A 24,213-nucleotide genomic window follows, 5' to 3' on the forward strand; every position below is an offset into this window, starting at 1 on the left:
CTTCTCTCTTTTGCTCAAAGCACTTGCTCTTCTTCTCAAGGGTGACCTCAGGTATTCAGGGTGTCAAAGGCACTTCAAATGAGCCAGGGGGTGCCCTTATATAGAGTGGAAAGAGTTACATAGCCGTTGGAAGTCCACTGCAGAAAAATCGAGACCATCGGAAGAACCGACGGCTTAGTAAGTGAAAGCATCGGTTCAACCGGTTTTTCTGTGTCCAATTAGTAGCCGTTGGGGTTCTGACACAGTATCAAGGATTGCATCATTGCACCGGTGCATGCTCCGTAGGGGCATCGGTTCAACCGGTACTGAAAAGGTTCACTGATCAACTCAAACAAGCTCTCTGGAACATAGTATATCCAATGCACCGGTGCTTGATTCTGAAGCGTCAGTTCAACCGGTGCTGACGGAGAGTTGAGGTCCACCAAAACATGCTCTCTGGAACATATATATCTGATACACCAGTGCTTTTATTGGGACCATCGGTTCAACCGGTGCTATAGAGATTGTTGATTTGATTTCTGCTTGCATCCAGAGAGATAGACCGACAGGGGCGTCGGAACTTCCGCCAAGCGTCGGATGCACCGATGCTAAGGCATCGGTTAAACCGGTGTTGCTATTTTTCTTTGTTTTCAACTGAATTGACTTGGATTTGAACGTAACTTCGATTGTTTCTTCTTCCAAGCATTGTGTTAACTTATATTGACCATCTTGGGCTGTTTTTGAGCTAGTGTGCAAGATTTCTAAGGCCAACTCAATTTCGGTTAAGCTGCTAACTCATGAACCCCTCTTAATAGTATGGTCAAGAACTAAAAACTATAAACCCTAGCTAAATCAAGTGTCCTTCATTTCCTTGTGACACTTGAGACTAGAAAGGTCTTTAATCTTTAAAATTGAGTCCTTGGCATGGATGGTTGTTCCGAATTGAGGAGTCTCTTTTCACATTTCATATGAGACTAAACTAATCATTAATTTTTCCTTCAAAACACACGTTAGTCGCATACGGTTGTCATTAATCACCGAAACTTACCATTAGCATCTATCGGCCTAGATGCACTTCAATCTCCCCCTTTTTGGTGATTGATGACAACACAAAGTAGAGATACAGAGATATGAAATTGAAAGCAACCAACAAGCACGCATTACTCGAAATAAAGCACATGTAGGAACATGTTAACACAGAGCATACATAATATCCAAATAACATGTCCATACACAAAATTCATGAAGATCCAAACACGCCACAAACCACCAAGCTCCCCCTATCTCTACTCCCCCTATCTATCTCCCCCTTTGGCAACAAAGCACCAGAAAGAAAGGTGATCTAGTCCTGAGCTGGAGAAGGCGGGGTCTTCAGGCTCGGTCCGGTGGAGAACTGAGCAGCAGAGTCGTCGACGTCGTCGTCCGTCCAGTCATCGTCGACCGAAGAGGACTTCTGCTCGACCGGAGTCGTCGGAGCAGCAGAAGTAGCTGGAGTAGCGGTAGCAACTGGCTCGGCGATGACCGTGGAGTCCGTCGGAGGAGCAGACATGACCGGAGTCAGGTCTGGCGGAGTAGGGCGCACAACGGACGGACGGAGCACCTCAGGCTGTGAGGGTGACTCGAATGTGAGTGACTGAGCTGAGGGGTGCTGTAGCTGATGCAGAACCTGCTGCTGCCTGAGGAACTCTGCACGCTGCTCGGCTGTCCAGACACTGGGCTGTGGAGCAAGAGCCGGAGCAATAGTAGAAGTAGGAGCAGGGCTGGCAAACAACCCGGTCTGAAGAAGAGGTGACATCGGGAAAGACGCCAAGGGTGTCTGCACAATACCGCCAACAGGTGGAGCGGGAGCAGTGGGGTCGAACTGGAGCTTCTGGGGTGTAGGGAGCAGCTCAGGCATTCCAGTGTGATGGTACAGCTGACCGAAGCATCCCGAGAAGAAAGTGAATATCTGCTGCTGAATTTGGGACTGCTGCTGAAGCTGTAACCTCATGGCCTCCTGCTGCTGCCGGATCCCCTCAAGTACAAGTGTCTGGGCCTCCTGCTGGCGAGCCTGCTCGGCTTGCATGCTCAGCTAAGCTGCAGCAAACCTGTCCTGCTGGTCAGAGAGCCTATGCAGAATAGCAGCGAGTGCATCGGGCTGAGTGACCTGAGTAGTGGTAACTGAAGGAGTAGGGGTGCGGGCTGCACCAGAGGATCCTGCCTCATCATCATGAGCACCTCAAGGGATGGTAACAGTGGGTATGTGTCGGTGTCCCGACCCAGGGGGCCCGGATCCCAACTAGTAAATGCGGCGTGCTTCCTCGCCCCAGATGATGATGCAAGAGGCAACACAGTAACGCACGGTTTATCCTGATTCCAGCCGCGGGGCCGTACGTCCAGCAAAGGGGGTGTGCGAGGGCACTGTATTATCTTGCACCCGGAGTGCTTGTAGCAGGGGATACAAGCAAGGCGAGTGAGGGAGGGAAGCTCCCAAGTCTCTGCTAGAAGTAGAGTCGGCTGAGATGAGTGCTCAGTAGTCCCTGAACGTCTTTTTGGAAGAGAGAAGCCAGAGAACGAGAGACCAACCCGGCTAAAGGAAGCCCACCTCCTCCTTTTATAGTCACAAGGAGGGGTGGGCACATGAGTGGGGGCATGGAAGTCGTTGTTTTCCCCTGAATCGCGGGGTACGGTGGTCGGATACTGTAGGAAGTACACTGTGGGAAGGTGGCGCGCGTCGCTGTCATCCTGGATTTCGTCCTTGGTTCTGCGAAGATCGCGCTGGTCGTCCTGCAGTGTCCCTGCAGGCGGCGTGGTCGTGGCTGATGTATGGTTTTCCATATACGGTGCGACGGCGTTCGGTGGGCCCTACGGACTAGGGTCCTGCATGCACCAGCTGCAGTGGGGTGCGTGGCGGCCCCGGGCCCCCTGGTCGGAGTGCGGGCGTGCATACTAGGAGGTCCTGGGGACGCGCGGAGGTCCTGGACTCCACAAGGGGGGAGGTCCGGGGCTCCGCCCGTGCGTGCTGAGTGCCCCTCTCGGAAGGACACGTGACATCGCCGGACCCCTTCCCCAGTGGGAGGTGAGTCCGGATGGTCGGTGTCGGCAGAACAGTACGGGAGCAGTGCCGGGCCTGTCTTGTCCCGCATCACAGGTCCCACAGTGTTGCTACAGCAACTGGGGCGGCGGAGCGGTGACCGAAGTCAGCGGATGGGACCCCGGTCACATCCACTGTGGGAGTGGCAGTCTGACGCCGCCTGTCCTAGGTGCCGTAGCGGAGTGGCTGGCATTTAATGCCTTCGTACGGCGAGCGGTTGGGCAGCGGGGCCGTTTGTCCCTTGTGCCGAGAGACGGCCTCGAGCAAGGCAGAGATGAGTCACCCGCTCGAGGGTAGATCCGCTAAGCTCGAGCGAGGCGGACGTGTGTTGCGTGATTGAGGGTCCCGAGGGGAGCCCTCGAGCGAGGTGGAAAATGAGTCACCCGCTCGAGGGTAGATCCGCTACCCTCGAGCGAGGCGGAATTTGTCCAGCAGGCCCTAGAGGAACCCTCGAGCGAGGCGGAGATCATTTCGCGGGTTCGAGGGGGATGCGAATGGGCCGCATGCTGGGCTTCTTTGAGTCCTTTCCTTTTTTCTGGACGGGAAGCAGGCAGTGCGCCTTCGTGGGCCTAGTCGCCTTAACAGGTGTTTGTTTTTAAAGCGATCTTAGCACCCCGATTAGGGTGTCCCTAATCATGGCACCCGACAGTAGCCCCCGAGGCTTTGGTCGAGTCAACAGATTCGGCCAAAGGGTGATTCGGCGATTTCCCCTTTGTTGTGATCAGTCAATGCCGCGCACCCGCCAGACGCGCCTGAGCGCCAGCCCAGCGGATGTGACAACACGGCGGTCGGGGTAGTACGCCCGCGGGGGAGTACTTCGAGGTGCGCGCCTCTTTGTTCATTTATTTGAAGGACAAGACGTGTCCGCGCGCTGAGGGGGGCCAGGGCAACGGTGGCACCCGCTGCTCGGCAGCTGGTACTCCCATCGCGCTGTCCCGCACGTAGGGCCTTGGCCTCGGCGTTCCTGTTTGCCTTGCGGTGCGCCGTTCGAGGGCAGCCGGCCAGAGCCGACACTGCACCGCTTGGCGTCCAGGGGCTCAGCTCCGCTTTATTTCGTTCGGTCGTGTCTCGGCGCGGGGACCGAGGACATCCTTTGCTCGTGGAGCACCGCTTCGTCATGGGCGATACAAGCCTCCGCTCTTTGATAAGCTTAAAGCTTTGTGCCTGGCGCAGCTATAAATAGGGGTCATGGGGTTCCCTTTCTTCTCCAACCTCTCAGCTCTTTCTTCCAGTATCGCCCTAATTTTGTAATGTTTACTCTGCCCTTTTGTGACCGGCCTCCGGATGGGGCGGCCTGGCTTTTTTAGGCTTTTGGCGCTAGAAGAAAGCTTGCGAGCGGTGGGGGAAGACCGGAGTGGGCGTGCGCACCATCCCTCAGCTTCAGTGGGATCAGCAGAAGAGCATTGGGCCCATGGGGTCCTGCTCCTGCGATGTCCCCTAGCCTGAAGGGGGATGGAGACGCCTGACCGTGGCGCTGGCGCCAGGTCTGGCGGCTGTTTTTCGCATCGTCCCCCCGGCGACAAGGTTGCTCTCGGGGAGACGGTGCGGAGGGTGCTGTCCGCCAGCTCGACCCCCCGCGCGGTCTTCGGTGGAGGAGACGCTAGAAGAAGGCTTGTGAGGAGAGCGTCCCGCTGGACCCGTGAGGTCTGGGGGCTGCTTCTCGCATCCCTAGCAGCCTGGCCGTTGCATCAGCCAAGGGCTCGGTGCCTTTCTTTGTCGCTTGTTCCTCCCCAAGACAGGGAAAATTGCCACGTAGGTGGCAATGTGTTTGTATCTTTCGATGGTTTCGCGCCGGTAACCCTTTGTAATCTTCATTTGCATTTGAGCGATAAAGTCCCCTTCCTTCTCTACGGGGAGGATTACCGAGGGTATAGGGGTGTACAAAGAGTTACGACCCTCGAACATGTGTGAAGTCTCCTCTGCGGGGGCGCGTCAGCGCACCCACGGGTGTAGCCCCCGAGGCCTTGGAGGGGCGTTTGTGCTCGTCCAAGGGCTACAAACGTTGTCCCACTGGGTAGCTTTACTGAGATGGCCGTCCAGCGTCTGTTTCAGCCGGCATCGGCACTTTTTCAGCCGGCCTCGGCACTCTCAGTGCTGGTACAGTGACCCGGCGTTCAGCTTAGCAGTTAGGGGAACGTACGCTAATAGCAGGGGGGGTTCGGTTATACATGTGGAGCTTCATAATTGACGGTTGTCGATTTATTCGAGGGTGCGGTTTTGAACCGTGATGTGCGAGGAACCCCCGAGCCTAGGCCCGTATGAAGGCGTTCAGGGGAACCCTTGACTTTGATTACGACCCTCGTCACCCTTCCGCAGGGAGGAGGGGTGAAGCGCACCATGCTACCCATGCCCGGGCCGCGAGCTATGGCTGCTTCATTGAGCTATTAGCGGGTTGTTCAAGCGGACGTCCGTGCCCTGTTCGATAAGGGTCGGCTCGTGGTCCTTAGACACGTCACATAGAGCGCTTGCGAAGGTTCGCTAGGCGGGGCTCGGACCCATTCGATAGGGTCCGAGGGCTTGATGCTCTCCCTCGATGGGATCCCCCTTCTAGGCACCCTCGACTGGCCTTGAACACTGCGTAGGATGTCTCGAACTCCGCATTCGAGGGTAGCTTGTACGGCACATCCCTGCAGTCCCTGACTCTAGTGATCTGGGGCGCCTGTCAAACCCCCTGAAGGGCCAGGCTTCGACCCCCTGATCAGTAAGGCCTCGAAATGCGATTCCTTCGAGGGTAAAGAGACCCCTTGAAGGAATATTCCATTGTGATTCGAAAACGTCGCAGAGTCACGAGCCACACGCGCGGGTCTTCCACTGGTGGGGGGCGACGTGGCCGGAATCGTGCGGTGCGGTGTGGGCACACCTTTTCAGGCGACAACCTCGGGCAGACGAAGTGGCGTGGGCGGTGGCGGACGGATGGGATAGCGCAACAGTCGCGCCGTGCCCGCCAGTTACCGTGCCGCAGTTATTGCTGCGTGTGCGCGTGGGAGGCTCCGCGGCCGTGGGGCCCGGCCATCAGCAACAGCGAACTCTACTGCATTCAATGCGGTAGATTTGGGCTGTGGCGGCGAGTCCGCCCGTCGTGGTGAAATAAAACGAAAAGGAATGTGTTGTTTGGGCTCACCTGGCCATTTGCCTTCATCCCTCTCTGCCTTCTCCGCCTTCCTTGCATCCTGAACCCGTAGCCAAGAGCGAAAAGGAGGAAGGAGGAGGAAAAAGAGAGAGAACCTTAGCCATCCCAGAGCCTTCGCTCCCACTTTCCCCCTTGGATTGAAGAAATGTCAGATATCTAGGAGCCTTTGCCATGGGGGAAGTCCTCCGCCACCGTGGCGGTCCTGGAGCAGCTGTTCACCGACCGGCTGCTGCCGCGGATCATCGACTCGGGGGCGCCGGCGTGGATTCCCCCGCATCCGGATGAGACCGAGCCGAAGCCCCCGCAAGGCTACGTCGTGAGTTTCGTGCGCCTTCACGAGCGAGGCTTCGGCGTCCCCGTCAGCAGGTTCATGAGGGCCTTGTGCGAGTACTACGGAGTGGAGCTGCATAATTTCAGCCCCAACTCCATCTCGCAGGCGGCGGTCTTCGTCGCCGTCTATGAGGGGTACCTCGGCATCGAAGCCCACTAGGACCTCTGGATCCATCTATTTCGAGGCGAACTCTTCGTCGAGAACGCGCGGGGCCAACCGAGGCAGTTCGCGCGCACCGGTGGCCTGACGCTCCACGTCCGCCCGACCCGGAGGAATTTTTACATCACGAGCAAGATGACGACAAACAACTCCGGGTGGAGCCGAGGGTGGTTCTACCTTCGGAACTATAGGGGCGCACTCCCGTCGTTCACTAACAAAGTTCTCCGGGAGCGACCGCCAAAGTGGGACTGGGGGGTGTCGCCCCCATCGCAACAAGCCAAGCTCGAGGGCCTCACCGATGCGCTGGTGCATCTGGCGAGGAAGGGGCTGACGGCAGCGGCCGTCATCACGAACTTCCACCGGCAGAGGGTTATCCCTCTCGTGGAAAGGGCCTTGCCGATTTTCGAGCTCACCCCTGGGAGCCAGGTGGAGGGCTCGAGGATGTCGAACAAGCTCCTTTCCCACACCACCGCCGCCCGGAGGGCGAAGTACGCGGTGGCGAAGTTCCCTCAAAATCCCGAGGATCTCTGGTGGATCAAGATGCGCCCCGAGCCGGGGTACATTTCTCCGGTAAGTTCTGGTTTCGAATTCGCTATGTGTTGTGTAGTCCCCTTTTCCTGACCCCATCCCGGGCGTGCTTCGCAGGGGTTGAGGTGCGGCTCCTTGAAGCCCCCGGTCCCGGAACAACGCCTGATCAATCGCCTCCACACGGAGAAGATGAAAAGGCGGAAGGACGCGGCGGAGGCAAAGGTCGAGAGGAAGAGGAAAAGGAAGGCGAGGCACGACAAGGCGTGCAAACTCGCTCGCGCGGAGGGGAAGCCGCAGCCCGCCACGCCCGAGTCCTCGGAGGAGGACGAAGAGGAGGCCTCGGATGCCGAGGACCACGCTCTGAGGGGCGACGGGGAAGGTGCGGGCGCGAGCCCCCCACCATTCTTCCTGTGGGACGAGGACGAGGGGGAGCCGGCGGCGCCGGAAGAGACAAGGGCCGTGGCCTTGGCGCACCCATCCCTCGACGGGGGCGGACCGGGAGTCGTCGCCTCCGGCAGCCGGTGAGGAGACGCCCGCGCCCGAGGTGCCGATTCGTGGCGACGAGGCTGCGGTGGGCGCGGAGTTGTCCGCGCTGCCGGCCTTGAGTCACCAGGCTGACACGAGGGGGGCGCCCTCGGGGCAGTCTTCGAGGGGTGGCTCAGTGACCCGGGCTCGAAGAAGCGCCACGAGGAAGCGGAGCATGAGTGCTCGATCTGGGTAAGTGAATTGGATTTTGTTTTCGTTGCGAGTTTGGTGAATTTTCTCGATCCTGTTGTCCTAAACTCGTGTCTCTTGATTTCCAGCCCCGGGGCCATTCCCAAAGATGCGGTGTAGCTTGCCTCGGCCAAGGCTCTCAAGACCGGCGCACGCAGCATGCCGCACACGGCCCTGCAGCCCCTGCCTGCTGTGGATCTCAAGGCGGCGGCCGCGAGGCTATGGGAGGCCATGGCTCAAGGCGCCCAGGCGGCGCAGCAAGCTCGGACACAGGAGGAGGAGGGTGACGCCAGCCAGAGCGGTGCCGAAGCAGCCGCTCCGGCTGCCGACGCAGGGGAGACCGGCCAGGGCGGCGTGGACGGCGCCGCCCTGGCAGTTACTGAAGTTGAGGCCGGTCAGGGCAATGCGGCTAGTGCCGCCCGACCGGACATAGGTGGAGAGATCGGCGGGGGCGCGCAGGAGCGCCTTGCCGACCGTGTGGAGGAGGAGACCCTCGTCTTCGAGCCCTCGAGGGTCGAGGGCGAGGGTGTCGCAGAGGAGGAGACGGCGCAAGAGGCGCCGGTGGTGGAAGGAGCCCCAGTCCCGGGGCCCGTGGAGGCCCGGGACGAGGGTACTGTCGCGGTAGTGCCCGTGCCAACGGCGCAAGGGGGCGTGACGGTGGCGGTGGAGCTGCCGGATAGCAGCGAGGAGTACGGGGACTCGATGGACATCGACCCCGCTGCTGCGGAGAGCACCGCCGCGCACATCGCCGAGTTCGCGTCAACCAGTGCGGGCATGCTCGAGGCGGGGACGTCCGAGGGGGGCCATCGCGGGGCGATCGTCCCATCTGGGGTCCCCTCGGAGTTCCTCCGTAAGGAGCAAGAGGAGGAGGAAGCCTGGAACAAGCAGATGGGCGTGGGTGGCGAGATCTTGCAAGCCCTCGACCGCGCCTTTACGCTTCACTAGAATGCGGATTACCTGGTCAGCCAGGTAAAAACTCCCCCCCCCGAAAATTGCTCGGATTCGGTTTAACTTTTATGCGTCTTCACCCACATCCTCCCCTTTGCAGCAGCTGAGGGAAATCTCGCGCGAAAAGAGCGCCGAGATGACCCGGCTGTACTCCCAGATGCGCCAGCTCGGGCAGCACAACGTCGAGCTGGTGCTCAAGAACATTGACGCCAATACGAAAATGGCGGATCTGGGGGCGCGTCAGCGGGCGCTGGAGGAGGAATTGGCGCAGGCTGCCGATGAGCGGGACGCCCAGAAGGCAGCAGCGGAGCAGAAGGCCCGGGAGGCCGAGGCGCAAGCTGCCGAGCTGCAACGCCTTCGGGCGGCGCTCGAGGAGAGAGCTTGCGAGGCTGAGGTGCAGAGCGCTGAGTTGCAGCGCCTCAGCACAATGCTCGAGCAGCAGAAGGCCGAGCTCCTCCATAAAGAGGTGGCCGTGGTTACGCTCACCGGGACACTCCGGGAACAGGGCGAGGCCCTCGAGGAGAAGGAGGTGGCTCTCCAGAACATGGGGGCTACCCTTAAGGAGAAGGAAGCCTCCTTGTCCTCGCTCGAAGAGGCCGCTCGAGCCCAGAGGAACATCACGGGTGAGTACCTTCGAGTTTTCGTCGATTTGTTTTTTTTTCATAATTGACGTTGATTTCCTTTGCTCAGAGCTGAGGCAGAAGGTGGCGGATGAGGCTGTCGGGGGGTGAAAGGCGGCCCGTTGATGATCGTATAGAGACTGACGTGCTGTGCCGACACCAAAACTGAACACACCGCCAAGGTGCGCGCGATGTCCCGCCCCTACCTGGTGCGCCAACTGTCGGTGTCCCGACCCAGGGGGCCCGGATCCCAACTAGTAAATGCGGCGTGCTTCCTCGTCCTAGATGATGATGCAAGAGTCAACACAGTAACACACGGTTTATCCTGGTTCCGACCGCGGAGCCGTACGTCCAGCAAAGGGGGTGTGCAAGGGCACTGTATTATCTTGCGCTCGGAGTGCTTGTAGCAGGGGATACAAGCAAGGCGAGAGAGGGAGGGAAGCTCCCAAGTCTCTGCTAGAAGTAGAGTCGGCTGAGATGAGTGCACAGTAGTCCCTGAACGTCCTTTTGGAAGAGAGAAGCCAGAGAGCGAGAGACCAACCCGGCTAAAGGAAGCCCACCTCCTCCTTTTATAGTCACAAGGAGGGGTGGGCACATGAGTGGGGGCATGGAAGTCGTCGTTTTCCCCTGAATCGCGGGGGTACAGTGGTCGGATACTGTAGGAAGTACAATGTGGGAAGGCGGCGCGCATCGCTGTCGTCCTGGATTTCGTCCTTGGTTCTGCGAAGATCGCGCCGGTCGTCCTGCAGTGTCCCTGCAGGCGGCGTGGTTGTGGCTGATGTATGGTTTTCCATATACGGCGCGGCGGCGTTCGGTGGGCCCTACGGACTAGGGTCCTGCATGCACCAGTGGCAGTGGGGTGCGTGGCGGCCCCGGGCCCCCTGGTCGGAGTGTGGGCGTGCATACTAGGAGGTCCTGGGGACACGTGGAGGTCCCGGACTCCACAAGGGGGGAGGTCCGGGGCTCCGCCCGTGCGTGCTGAGTGCCCCTCTCGGAAGGACACGTGACATCGCCGGACCCCTTCCCCAGTGGGAGGTGAGTCCGGATGGTTGGTGTCAGCAGAATAGTACGGGAGCAGTGCCGGGCTTGTCTTGTCCCGCATCACAGGTCCCACAGTGTTGCTACAGCAACTGGGGCGGCGGAGCGGTGACCGAAGTCAGCGGATGGGACCCCGGTCACATCCACTGTGGGAGTGGCAGTCTGACGCCGCCTGTCCTGGGTGCCGTGGCGGAGTGGCTGGCATTTAATGCCTTCGTACGGCGAGCGGTTGGGCGGTGGGGCTGTTTGTCCCTTGTGCCGAGAGACGGCCTCGAGCGAGGCGGAGATGAGTCACCCGCTCGAGGGTAGATCCGCTACCCTCGAGCGAGGCGGATGTGTGTTGCGTGATCGAGGGTACCGAGGGGAGCCCTCGAGCGAGGCGGAAAATGAGTCACCCACTCGAGGGTAGATCCGCTACCCTCGAGCGAGACGGAGTTTGTCCAGCAGGCCCTAGAGGAACCCTCGAGCGAGGCTGAGATCGTTTCGCGGGTTCGAGGGGTTGCGAATGGGCCGCATGCTGGTCTTCTTTGAGTCCTTTCCTTTTTTTCCGGACGGGAAGCAGGTCGTGGGCCTTCGTGGGCCTAGTCACCTTAACAGGTGTTCGTTTTTAAAGCGATCTTAGCACCCCGATTTGGGTGTCCCTAATCATGGCACCCGACAGTATAAAATCCTCGTCATCCTCCGAGTCCTCTGAGTCTGTGACCAGGTAGTGTGGGAGCTGGGCCTCTGCTGCTGCTAGTGAAGCATCCTCAGCTGCAGTGGGATCATCCACAACTCTACCCTCAGCCAAAACACGCTCATCCAGAATCCGCTGTGCCCTGCGCTGGCCTATCGGGCCACGACGACCGTCTCGAGGAGGAGTAGCCGAGTAAAAATTGAAGTCCGTCCTCGACTGCTCCAGCTCATCCATATGCTCATTCTGACTGAGCTGAGCGAGTATCCAGCAGATCCAATGAGCAAAAGGATGGCGACGGTGAACTGTCATTCCATCCAGAATCACATCCTCTAGCTCGCAGATAAAGAAGTCGACAAGGTCAAAGCCTCGTCCTGTCATGATATACAATAGTAGCCACTGCTGTAGAGCTGTGATCCCCTCGCTGTATCCAATCCGGAACAACAGACTCTTTCTCAAAGCTAGGTGTACGGAGTGAGCTACGGGAGTCAGTATGTCCGGTGTCCTCGGTGTGCCAGGCAGGAAGGGCTGCTGAAAGAGAACGCTGATCTCCTCGTCAGACGGGACGTGAGACTCATGAGGACGACGAGGAGGCACCGTGTTGCCATAAGCCTGATAGTGCATGAAGTGTGGCTCCTCGGCAATCTGAACTCCTAGCAGGGTAGCCAAACGTGCTCAAGTCAATCTATAATGCCTCTGCTGGAACATAAAGTCAATGAACTGCCGGTCCTCCTCAACAAATAGGGTGGCGTAGAAAACGTGAACCCACTCTCTGATGTACCGAGACCTCTCATTCATCAGAGCTGGTAGACCCTCATATCTCTCAAACAAAGGAAGGATAGGAATGCCCAGTGAAGCATTTTGTGCTCACTGATCTTGATGTCCATCTGGGTATAAGCATGGTAGAAAGATTCCTGGAGTAGAGTGTGAAAGCGATGATCAACTCCAACGTCCCTCTGCTCGGGAAACCACTTCTCCGGGGTGACATATCTCAATCTCTTGACCCTAGGTCCTGGAATGCCCCGAAGATCAAGCAGCTCAACCTGTGGAGGCTCCTCCTCTACACCACTGTCCTAACCAGCTGCCTCTCTCTGACTGTCACGGCCTGCTGCCCTGTGAGTACCACCACCTCGAGTCCGTGGACGAGAGCGGGACTCAAGTGTGGTCTGAGCTGTCTGAGTACGTCCTAAGCGACGTAACTGCTGCTGTGGCTCCCCCTGAGCCTGAGGATCTCTGATCTTGAGTGAACCCTGCCTATCTACTGCATCTGCAACTGCCTCTGCTCTCTCTCGCTCTCGGTCCTCACGAGTGCGCTTCTTCTTCTGCACAACCTGCTTGCCCTTGCCCTTTTTGTCTCCTGCCATCTGACATAAAGAATTGATAGAAGATAATGGAATTAAGACAGGGAAATTATGTATATACGAGATATCCACTAAAGGAAAGAATGTCCTTAAGCAAAGCATGGAATGATTGAGCCTAAAGCATGAAATCTAGTGGATAACCTCTGAAAGGACACACTAATATAGATCTCACCAAAACAAGTGTAAGTGTGTGAGAGATAAGATAAGTGACATGTGAGGTGCAAGGGGCATACTAGTGCATATGTACAAAGGATGTGAGATTGAGAGTGCACCATATGCATAGGATGGTCAGAAAAGTACCCTTATAGATCAGAGACGAAGTTGAGTCAAACAATGACGAAAATTGTCCTTGAGACAATTCGTCGAACACCATGAGGGCGCACGAGCAAAGGGTGGAGGTAACTTAAACCGGGCTCGAATCCACGTGTGTGGGAGAGGGAGTGGAGCAGGAGAGGCTGCGCACGTGGAGAGGAGGAGACTTCTCGGCGGCGACGGTGAACAGCGGCGCGGCGGAAGAGAGGCGGCGCGCAGGTGGCGTAGGCGCGGCGCGGGTGTGGCGCGGGCGTGGCGTGGACGCGGCGCAGGCGTGGTGCGGTGGAGCACGGGCGAGGAGCAGCGGCGGTGCAACGTCTGGTGCGGGGGTGTCGGTTCGCGAGGAAGAAGAAAAGGGGGCGCGTGAGACTGTCAGGCGGGGCCCGCGGAGGAGTTAAGTGAAACTAGGCGAGCGGGCCAGCAAAACCTAGATCACCGGAAGAACCGACGCTGCAGAGAAAAGACCATCGGTGTAACTGTTGGAGTAAAGTTGACTAGTTCTGAACGATTTGAAACTGGTCAACAGAGAGGCACTGGAAGAACCGCTACTGAAGCATCGGATCATCCGACGGCTGTCGGTGCAACTGCAGGAGGAATGTCCAGAGACGCTGCACGGGCCAAAACTCCACGCAGTAGCACCGGTTGAACCGACGCAATGGCGTCGGTTCATCCGCCAACCATCAGATGCACCGGTGGTCGTCGGTGTAACGGTCAGAGGTTGTTCCAGAGATGATGCAGAAACTGAGCCACGATGACTTAAGAACCGGTTGAACCAATGCAAGGAAAACCAGGGCGTCGGTTTAACCGGTGGTGAAGATAATTTTCTGCTGAACTACAAACTCTACTTCTGATCCAAATTTTCAAAACCAAAGCCATAAACACTCAATTTGGACCATTTTTGAGAGACAACCTCACCCCTCAAACACTCATACTTATAGTGCTCGCAAGCTTTTATATGAACATAGGCAAAATAAGATCCATGCGAGGTTTTAAACACAAAAACCAAATGCATGAGCCACTTTGCCTATGAACTTAGAGATTGAAACTTTAAGTTCGATAGGACATGACTCAAAAGGCATGAAAGCGCAATATTGATCTTATCACTCTTGTAGAGATGATATATCATATTTAGCATGAATATCTTTCTCGAAGTGTGATTTGCTCCCTTGTGATGCTACTAACGTGATGCAATGCCAATGCAAGACTAGAAATTAATCATGGATGCATTCTATATGACAAGCACATGCATTGCAAAAAAAAATTAAATCTATCTTGTCAAGTTTGAACCCTTGGCCAGTTTTTTCATGATGAACCATTCTTCATGCCATGAGCGAAACCAAGACCACCGGCTCATGCAAGACCCGTGTTCATCACTATCTTGACAAGATTAGACAAGCCCCTAGCATTTGTACATATGAAATGCATCTATATGACAAGGCAATTATATGACGTTAGAAGCATCTAGAACGTTAAGCTCACTTCGCAACCTACAAAAGGTGCTCTCATCTAGAGATTTGGTGAAGATATCCGCCAATTGATCTTCGGAACGAACACCACAAAGTAGTATATCATTCCTTGTCACATGATCTCTTAGAAAGTGATGGCAAATATCTATGTGTTTGGTGCGAGAGTGTTGAACCGGGTTATTAGCAATTTTAACGGCACTCTCGTTATCACAAAGGAGCGGGATCCTATCTAATACTACATCATAGTCCAAGAGGCTTTGCTTTATGTAGAGGATTTGAGCACAACAAGCCCCGGTGGCAATATATTCCGCCTCCGCGGTTGACAAGGCCACGGAATTTTGTTTCTTTGACGACCAAGAGACTAAAGAATGCCCTAGCAAGTGGCACCCACCCGATGTACTCTTGCGATCCACACGACATCCGGCAAAGTCCAAATCCGAGTATCCCAAGAGTATAAAACTAGCGCCTTTGGGGTACCACAAGCCTATGCTAGGCGTATGCTTGAGATATCTAAGGATCCTCTTAATGGCACTAATGTGTGATTCCTTAGGATTAGCTTGAAAGCGGGCACACATGCATACACTAAACATGATATCGGGCTTAGATGCGGTTAGGTAAAGGAGTGACCCAATCATGGAATGATAGAGAGTTTGGTCAACCGATTTACCTCCCTCATCCAAGTCAAGATGTCCATTAGTTGCATTGGAGTCTTGATCGGCTTGCAATCATCCATCTTGAATTTCTTGAGAATGTCCTTTGTATACTTTTCTTGATGGATGAAAGTCCCTTCTTTCAATTGCTTGGTTTGAAATCCAAGGAAGAAATTGAGCTCACCGATCATGGACACCTCGAATTCCCTAGCCATCATTTCTCCAAATTCTTTGCAAAGAGTGGGGTTAGTTGAACCAAAAATGATATTATCAACATAAATTTGACATACGAATAACTCTTCATTGATGATTCTTGTGAATAGAGTTGTATCCACCCTCCCGATCTTGAAGCCCTTGTTGAGAAGGAAATGACGAAGGCGTTCATACCAAGCCCTTGGCGCTTGCTTGAACCCGTAGAGCGCCTTGTGCAACCTATAAACATGATTGGGATATCTAGGGTCCTCAAACCCGGGAGGTTGTTCAACAAACACCAACTCATTTATAAAGCCATTTAAGAACGCACTCTTCACATCCATTTGAAAGAGTTTCATGTTATGATGTGAAGCGTACACTAAGAGAATACGGATGGCTTCAAGTCTTGCAACGGGGGCAAATGTTTCACCAAAATCCAACCCTTCAACTTGTGCAAAGCCCTTTGTCACAAGCCTTGCCTTGTTGCGAACCACTACACCATGCTCATTTTGTTTGTTGCGGAAGACCCACTTAGTACCAATGATATTCTTGTTTTGAGGACGTTCTTCAAGAACCCAAACTTCATTGCGGGTGAAGTTGTTGAGCTCTTCTTGCATGGCCATCACCCAATCCGGGTTCTCAAGAGCTTCATCTATATTTGTGGGTTCCAAGCAAGAAACAAACGAGTAATGTTCACAAAAAGAGGCATATTGACGTCTACGAGTTTTTACTCTATCAGAGGGGTTACCCATGACCAAGTCAATGGGATGATTTCTTGAAGTTCTTGTAAGCCTCTCTTGTGCTTGAGACGTTGATTCTTCTAGTGGTTTGCCATCTTGATCTTGAGCTTGGGCTTGTTCACTTGTGATGTGTGTGTCATCAAATGGAAGTTGTTCTTCAACCACTTGTTCATCTTGGGCATCATGGAAAGGAGGTGAGGCATCATCTTCTTCATCGGATGACTCATCATGGTGATGTGGTGGTGTAGAATTGTCTTCATCCTTTGAGTCATCCTTGGAAGTGACTTCAACTTGAGTGGATGAGACTTGTAGCTCTTCGACCTCCTCCTTTGGCTTGACTTGCCCAATAGTAATGTTCTTCATGACTTCTTGAAGTGGTTCATCACCTACATCATCACAAGAGAAAACTTCCCCTTGGGAGCCATTAGTCTCATCAAACTCCACATCACAAGTTTCTTCAATCTTGCTAGTAGCACTATTGAATACTCGATATGCTTTGGAGTTTGATGCATAACCAACAAGAAAACCAACATCACATCTACTTTCAAACTTGTCTAGGCGCTTCCTTTTCTTGAATATGTAGCATTTGCAACCAAACACCAGGAAGTAGGAGATGTTGGGCTTCCTCCCAATGAGAAACTCATAGGGTGTCTTTCCCAAGAAGCGGTGGAGATAAACTCGGTTGGATGCATGGCATATGGTGTTGAGGGCTTCCGCCCAAAATCTTTGTGAGATGCCATAGTCATCCAACATTGCTCTGGCAAGAGTGATTAATGTCTTGTTCTTCCTTTCCACCACTCCATTTTGTTGGGGTGTGTATGTTGATGAAAACTCATGCTTGATCCCCATGTCGTTGCAAAGCTCTTCTACTTGAGTGTTCCTAAACTCCGTGTCATTATCACTCCGGATCTTCACAACACTTGACTCAAATTCATTTTGAGCTTGCTTGACAAAAATCTTGAAGATCCCCATAGTCTTGCTCTTGTCCTCTAAAAAGAAAGACCAAGTATATCTAGAGTAATCATCAATAATTACAAGACAATAGAGATTACCGCCAAGACTTTTGTAGGTGGTTGGCCCAAAGAGATCCATGTGTAGTAGCTCCAAGCTTCTTGATGTTGACAAATAAGCCTTCATGGGATGTGATGATGCAAATTGCTTCCCGACTTGACAAGCACTACACAATTTGTTTTTGTCAAAAGTAACATCTTTGACACCAACCACCATACCTCGTTTGAAGGCCTTCTTGAGTTGGCTCATGCCAATATGAGTAATGCGGCGATGTCAAAGCCAACCCATGGAGTTCTTGGAGAAGAGACATGTCGCCAAGCTTGCATCATTAGATTAGAAATCAACAAGGTAAATGTTACCATGTCGAAATCCTTTGAATATTAAGTTCTTGTCCTCCTTGCTTGTCACTACAACCTCACTATCACTAAAGGTGCATATTAGTCCTAAATCACAAAGTTGAGCAATAGATAACAAATTGAAACTAACCGACTCAACAAGCAATACATTAGAGATAGAAAGATCCTTGGTGATGGCTACCTTACCCAAACCTACCAATTTTCCTTTTGAGTTATCACCAAAGGTGACATGTTCATAATCGCCCACATCTTCATCTAGTGAGGTGAACATCTTTACATAGCCGGTCATGTGTTGTGTACATCCGCTATCAAGCACCCAATGCTTGCCACCGGCTTTGTAGTTCACCTTGGAGTTACCTCTTGCCATGAAGCACATGGATGGTGGAGGTAGAGGTGCCTCATCACCATCATCTTCACCATTATGCATGGCAATCCCCCACAATCTTTTTCTTGGATTCATCATCACTTGAGTCATCATTTGAGGATTCACCATCCGTGATCCATTCTCCAAGGAAAGCCTTGACCTTCTCTTTTCTTGTGAAAGACCCTTTCTTCTTGTGGTCCTTCTTCTCATGACTTTTCTTTGATGTCTTGTGTTGATTGTCATCATCTTCTTGTTTCTTGTTGAGCTTTGAAGGCTCCGGACAATCATATGAGAGGTGGCCATATTTGCCGTAATTGTAACAAATTTTCTTGACATTTTTCTTACTTTTTCGGGTACGAAACTTGTTTTTCTTGGGGTCATAGTTGTACCCTCTCTTGTTCAACCTTGACATCATCTTGGAGGTCTTCCTCATGAGAAGTGCTAGCTCAACATCATCATCTTCATCACTTGAATCTTCGTTAGCTTCATCTTCGCTTGAGCTTGGTGATGGAACTTTGCACTTGTTCTTTTTCTTGGACTTATGATCACTCTTAGCTTTGAGTGCAAGATCTCTCTTGTCTTATGGTGGATCAACTTCTCCCAAGAGGAACATCTCATGAGACCGAATCTTCCCAACAACATCACTCACTTCAAGTGTTTCAAGATCCTTCTCATAGAGCAATGAGGTGACGATGTTGTACTTGGGCTTGTGTAGACAATGAAGGATCTTTCGGATGATATCACTAGTAGACAAAGGAGAAATTTCAAGAGCGTTAATGTCCTCAATAAGCACATTCAATCGAGCATATATTTGTTCAACCAATTCATTTGGAAGCATTTTGAATTCATTAAGTTTTTCCTTAAGCACTTGATATTTTTCTTCACGAAGCTTTTTAGAACCAACATAGATAGCTTCAAGTGCTTCCCAAATTTCATGAGAGGTATTTTTGTTGTGAACACGAGCAAAAATCTCCTCACTAAGAGCATCAAACAAAGCATTCTTCGCTCTAGCACCATATTTGACCTGATCTTTATTCCAAGGACCAACAATAGGTTTTCCGTGACCGCCCAAGCGATGGAATTAATAGCCTCAAGGTAACCCACCATGCGAGCTTTCCAATAAGCATAGTTTCTCCCATCGAGCTTGGGTGGACCACCACTCCCCCCGGCCATTCTCTAGGATGTTAAGCCTAAAAAGAGAGCCCTAGGATTTGATACCAATTGAAAGGATCGTGGCCCAAGAAGGGGGGGTTGAATTGGGACTTTTTCAAATTTCTATCTAGTCCTTAACCTAGACTAGTATTGCCCAATCTATAAATTTGAAACCTAGTTACTAGAGCACGCTAGCAAAAGGTCCTTAGGTAGGTAAATACACTATCATGATCATTTTGTCTAGAAGGTTGCACACTAGCAAGATCAAAACCTAAGCAAGAGCTCACACTACCATGCAAGTTGTCCTAGTCAATCTACAAGCAATCAAAAGCAAGAATAACAACAAATAGATTTAATTGCTTGAAATAAAAGTAAGGGACATGAGACAACCGGATTTTTTCCCGTGGTATCGAGGAGTTGACGCTCCCCCCTAATCTACGTTGGAGCACCCACACAAGGGTATACCTCCCTTGCTTCACCAAGGAGCATGTGATCACTAAGAATGCTCCTTCTCCATCTCCGGAACGGCGAGCTTCACACCGTGTACAACTTTCTTGTCTTGGGGCTCCCACAAACTCCAAGAGCTCACCAAGAACCTCCCGATCACCAAGATCGGCTAGGTGCCGTCAAACACCAAGAGTAATAAGCTCCTAAGCCTTCACTTGACCTACACTCAGTTGGCCCTAGCTCAAGTACACTTGCTACACTTGCAAAGGATGAATTCTTCAAGGTTGAAGCACAAACAATGTACTAGATCTTCTCTCTTTTACTCAAAGCACTTGCTCTTCTTCTCAAGGGTGGCCTCAGGTATTCAGAGTGTCAAAGGCACTTCAAATGAGCCAGGGGTGCCCTTATATAGAGTGGAAAGAGTTACATAGCCGTTGGAAGTCCACTGTAGAAAAATCGAGACCACCGGAAGAACCGACGGGTTAGTAAGTGAAAGCATCGGTTCAACTGGTCTATCTGTGTCCAATTAGTAGCCGTTGGGGTTCTGACACAGTATCCAGGCTTGCGTCATTGCACCGGTGCATGCTCCATAGGGGCATCGGTTCAACCGGTGCTGAAGAGGTTCACTGATTAACTCAAACAAGCTCTCTGGAACATAGTATATCCAATGCACCGGTGCTTGATTCTGAAGCGTTGGTTCAACCGAGCTCTCTGGAACATAGTATATCCAATGCACCGGTGCTTGATTCTGAAGCGTTGGTTCAACCGGTGCTGAAGGCGAGTTGAGGTTCACCAAAACATGCTCTCTGGAACATAGTACATCTGATGCACCGGTGCTTTTCTTGGGACCATCGGTTCAACCGGTGCTATAGAGATTGTTGATTTGATTTCTGCTTGCATCCAGAGAGATAGACCGACAGGGGCGTCGGAACTTCCGCCAAGCGTCGGATGCACCGATGCTAAGGCATCAGTTAAACCGGTGCTGCTGTTTTTCTTTGTTTTCAACTGAATTGACTTGGATTTGAACGTAACTTCGATTGTTTCTTCTTCCAAGCGTTGTGTTAACTTATATTGCCCATCTTGGGCTGTTTTTGAGCTAGTGTGCAAGATTTCTAAGGCCAACTCAATTTCGGTTAAGCTACTAACTCATGAACCCCTCTTAATAGTACGGTCAAGAACTAAAAATTATAAACCCTAGCTAAATTGTCCTTCATCTCCTTGTGACACTTGAGACTAGAAATGTCCTTAATCTTTAAAATTGAGTCCTTGGCATGCATGGTTGTTCCGAATTGAGGAGTCTCCTTTCACATTTCATATGAGACTAAACTAATCATTAATTTTTCCTTCAAAACACACATTAGTCGCATACGGTTGTCATTAATCACCGAAACTTACCATTAGCATCTATCGGCCTAGATGCACTTCAATCTCCATGCAGCCCCAACTTGTGTTCCACATTTTCTACTATCGATGTTGATACTAAGCATATATATCTTCATGAAAGTCCATCTTAGTACTGTTGTGACTTGGGATGTTGTTTACAAGGTTATCTAGGACACATGTAAATCCTATACCACTCGTGTTCTAAGTTTTTTTTTTAAAAAAGTTAACTCGTGTTCCAAGCTTTGACCACCTTGCCTGTGGCTGTTTGTATCGGGTTTAAACTTTTATTTGTATGATTTTGATGTCAAAGGTAGAGTTGCCAATAATAATGCAGGAAAATGATTCGTTTGGAGAGAGAACTACATGGAGTTTTTTCATAAAGGTATATATATGAAAATAAAAGAGTAAAATGCACTGTGGGTACATGAATTTGTAGTGCTGTGCCAAATAGATTCACAAACTTAGAAACCGGACATCTAGACCCTCGAACTTGCGAACCCGTTCACCCCAGGTCCAGTCCGATTTTGCATGGCTTGCATGGCACTGTGCGCCCGCGATTTGCTACAGTAAACCCGGATTTGCTACAGTTACCGCGGTTTTGTTTTTCCTTTTCTAATTTATTTCGGCTGAATCTTTGAAAAATCATAACTCTTCGATACAACATCGGATGAAGATGATTTTTATATGAAAATTGTAGCCCTCGACGAGATATACAACTTTTTAGTTTTGAGTTTTTTCATTTGATGAAGTTAAGTTACCCAAAAAAATTATACAAAAGTACAGCACCATAATAATCACGTACTTCTGCTTGTCGCACTAGAAAATTAATATATTTTTCTATTTGTTGTCAAATGAAGACACTTTGTATACTAAAATTTTAACACTTTTAACGATCTAGATTTTTTTAGTTTTGAGTTTTTACATTTAAAGTTGTTAAGATGTTGATAAAATTTTGCGTACTTAATATGCTGCTTTATACTGTTTTATCGACATTTTAACAATTTCAAATATAAAAACTTAAAACTCTAAGAATCTAAATCTTTTAGAGTACTAAAATTTTAGTATATAAGTGTCTTTATTTGACAACAAACAGAAAAATATATTAATTTTCTAGTGCGACAAGCAGAAGTACATGATTATTATGGTGCTGTACTTTTATATAATTTTTTTGGGCAAATTAACTTTATCAAATGAAAAAACTTAAAACTAGAAAGTTGTAGATCTCGTCGAGGGCTACAATTTTCATATAAAAATCATCTTCATCCGATATTGTATCGAAGAGTTATGATTTTTCAAAGATTCAGCCGAAATAAATTAGAAAAGAAAATATAAAACCGCGGCAACTGTAGCAAATCCGGGTTTATTGTAGCAAATCGCGGGCGCACAGTGCCATGCAAGCCATGCAAAACCGGACTGGACCTGGGGTGAACGGGTTCGCAAGTTCGAGGGGTTAGCTGTCCGGTTTCTAAGTTTATGGACCTATTTGACACAGCACTACAAGTTCATGTACCCACAATGCATTTTACTCAAAATAAAACCTATAATATATATATTAAAGATTTATTTTCAAAGAAAAAATTAATAGATTTAAGGTTGGTAATCAAAAGTATGAACAGACCCCATGTGAGGACAGGAGAGAGAATAGAAGACAATTATATTCCCTTGTGACCACCTAAGCTAGCTAGTTATGCAGTCTGTCTCTGAAAAAAGGCAATGTAAGGAATAAAGTTAGGTAACAGATGCCTTGCCTTTTTCGACGAATTCGAGTTTAACTTTTGAATCTGATGGGCGAAAACGCAAAACAGAAAGGCTTGCGTGAAAAATCAGATTGAGAGCAAATAATTTGCAGAGTAGTATCCACAGCTGGTATGTATCCGTCGAGTTATTGGGGTTCGTTATACTAAAAATAATAATAATAAACATAAAATGTTGAGTGTACAATGAGAACGTGCCATGCAAGGGACTCAAAGTTGCAATAAAGGTCATTCCACCTTCACGTGCCCCCCTGCCACACTCTTCTCTCAAGGAACACCAATTGTCTAATTTTTACCCTCTCAAAAAAAACATCAATTGTCTAATTTCATGCAAAATATCAAAAGGAGAAAAAGAGCCTCTGCGTGTGCTCCGCATGTTGTCGTTCTCGCCGCTAATGAAGAGCTAGCAGGAGCCCTAATCGCCGGCCAATCGCTGTCAATCATGCTCGCCACCTGGATGATTAGCAACCGTGTCCTGCCCCGATCGATCCCCGCCGGTTAGGTTTAGGGCTCACCGGCCGCCACCGCCATCACCCCCTCCGCCCGAATCCGCGGCACATGTCGCTGTCCTTTGACCACGATGCCCCTCGTGGCCCCCGCTCGTCAGCCTGGCTGCTGAGCTGTGCCCCGGCCCCGCGCCGCGCCGCGCCGCGCACCGCTCGCCGCCGCGTTCCGTTGCGCTCGCCACCTCCACACGCTTGCCGTCACCTCACCTCCCTACCCTTTATCTCCCTCGCTCTCTCTCTCTAGTCTCTCTCCTCCCAGCAGACTCTCTCTCCACGCCTCACGAGCACGCCCACCAGGAGAGGCCTCGCATCGCATCACCACAAGACACCAAAGACTAGACAGCTCAGGCTTCTCTCCACTCCCCTCCCCGTCCCCCAACGCGTTTTCCCCCTTTCCTCCTCTCGCCGCCGCCGCCGCCGCCGCCTGCATTCCGTCGAGCAACTCCGCCCGGCGGCCATGGCGAAGCTCGCGCTGGCGCTGCTGCTGCTCCTGGCCGTGGCGGCCGCGGCGTCGGCCGCGGCGCCCATGGACCTGGACCTGGGCTTCCTCGCCTCGGGCGGCGCCGGCGCCGGGGCCCGGCGGGAGTGCCGCGGTACCGTGGCCGAGTGCCTGGCCGAGGACGAGGAGGCCGAGCTGGGCGGCTCCGCCTCCGCCGAGTCGCACCGCCGCGTGCTCCAAGGCCGCGGCTACATCAGCTACGGCGCGCTGCGCCGGGACAACGTGCCCTGCTCCCGCCGCGGGGCCAGCTACTACAACTGCCGCCCCGGCGCGCAGGCCAACCCCTACCACCGCGGCTGCTCCCGCATCACCCGCTGCCGCGGCTGAGCTCCCTCCTCAGGTGCCCTCCGCCGCCGGATCCGCCGATGGGAGCGGGGAAAGGCCGGATCTTTCGCCGCTCCTCCTCCGAGTCCTAAAAAAATAAGTTCTTTTTTTTCCTTCTGCTGCTGCTGTTTACAAGTACTAGAGCTATGGATTTGTTGGTTGCCGCTGTATGGATTTGTGTTCGTCGTGCTGTTGTAAAGTAAGACATGGATTGATTCGTGCCCCTATGGCTACTTAAATATGAACATATACCCTTATTCTTTTGATTGATTGCTCGGTTTGTTTCTGCTACCTGCTATATCCAGTATTCCAGTTCTTGTACTGCTAAAATCAATTTCAGAGTTTGCTGGTGATTGGTTGGACGTAGCATCCAAATGGGGATGATGAAAGACTGGACCTGTAGTTTGGTTGGGGTTCGTTTCATTCAGATCTAGAGCAGCAAACTCGAAACCACCTGCTGCCAGGCCATGATTCATTCAGTTCAGCAGCTGAAGAACAGCATG

General features: G+C 51.9%; 1 protein-coding gene across 1 annotated transcript; it reads left to right on the plus strand.

Annotated features, from left to right (window-relative positions):
• Window positions 1-23,106: 23,106 nt before the first annotated feature.
• LOC120666400 (rapid alkalinization factor-like) lies at window positions 23,107-23,980 on the plus strand. The gene has a single exon (XM_039946241.1). The coding sequence runs from the start codon at window positions 23,345-23,347 to the stop codon at window positions 23,711-23,713; it is 369 nt and encodes a 122-aa protein (XP_039802175.1). The 5' UTR covers window positions 23,107-23,344; the 3' UTR covers window positions 23,714-23,980.
• Window positions 23,981-24,213: the final 233 nt, after the last annotated feature.

Source organism: Panicum virgatum, chromosome 3N (genome assembly GCF_016808335.1).
Source record: "Panicum virgatum strain AP13 chromosome 3N, P.virgatum_v5, whole genome shotgun sequence".
Lineage (NCBI taxonomy): Eukaryota > Viridiplantae > Streptophyta > Magnoliopsida > Poales > Poaceae > Panicum > Panicum virgatum.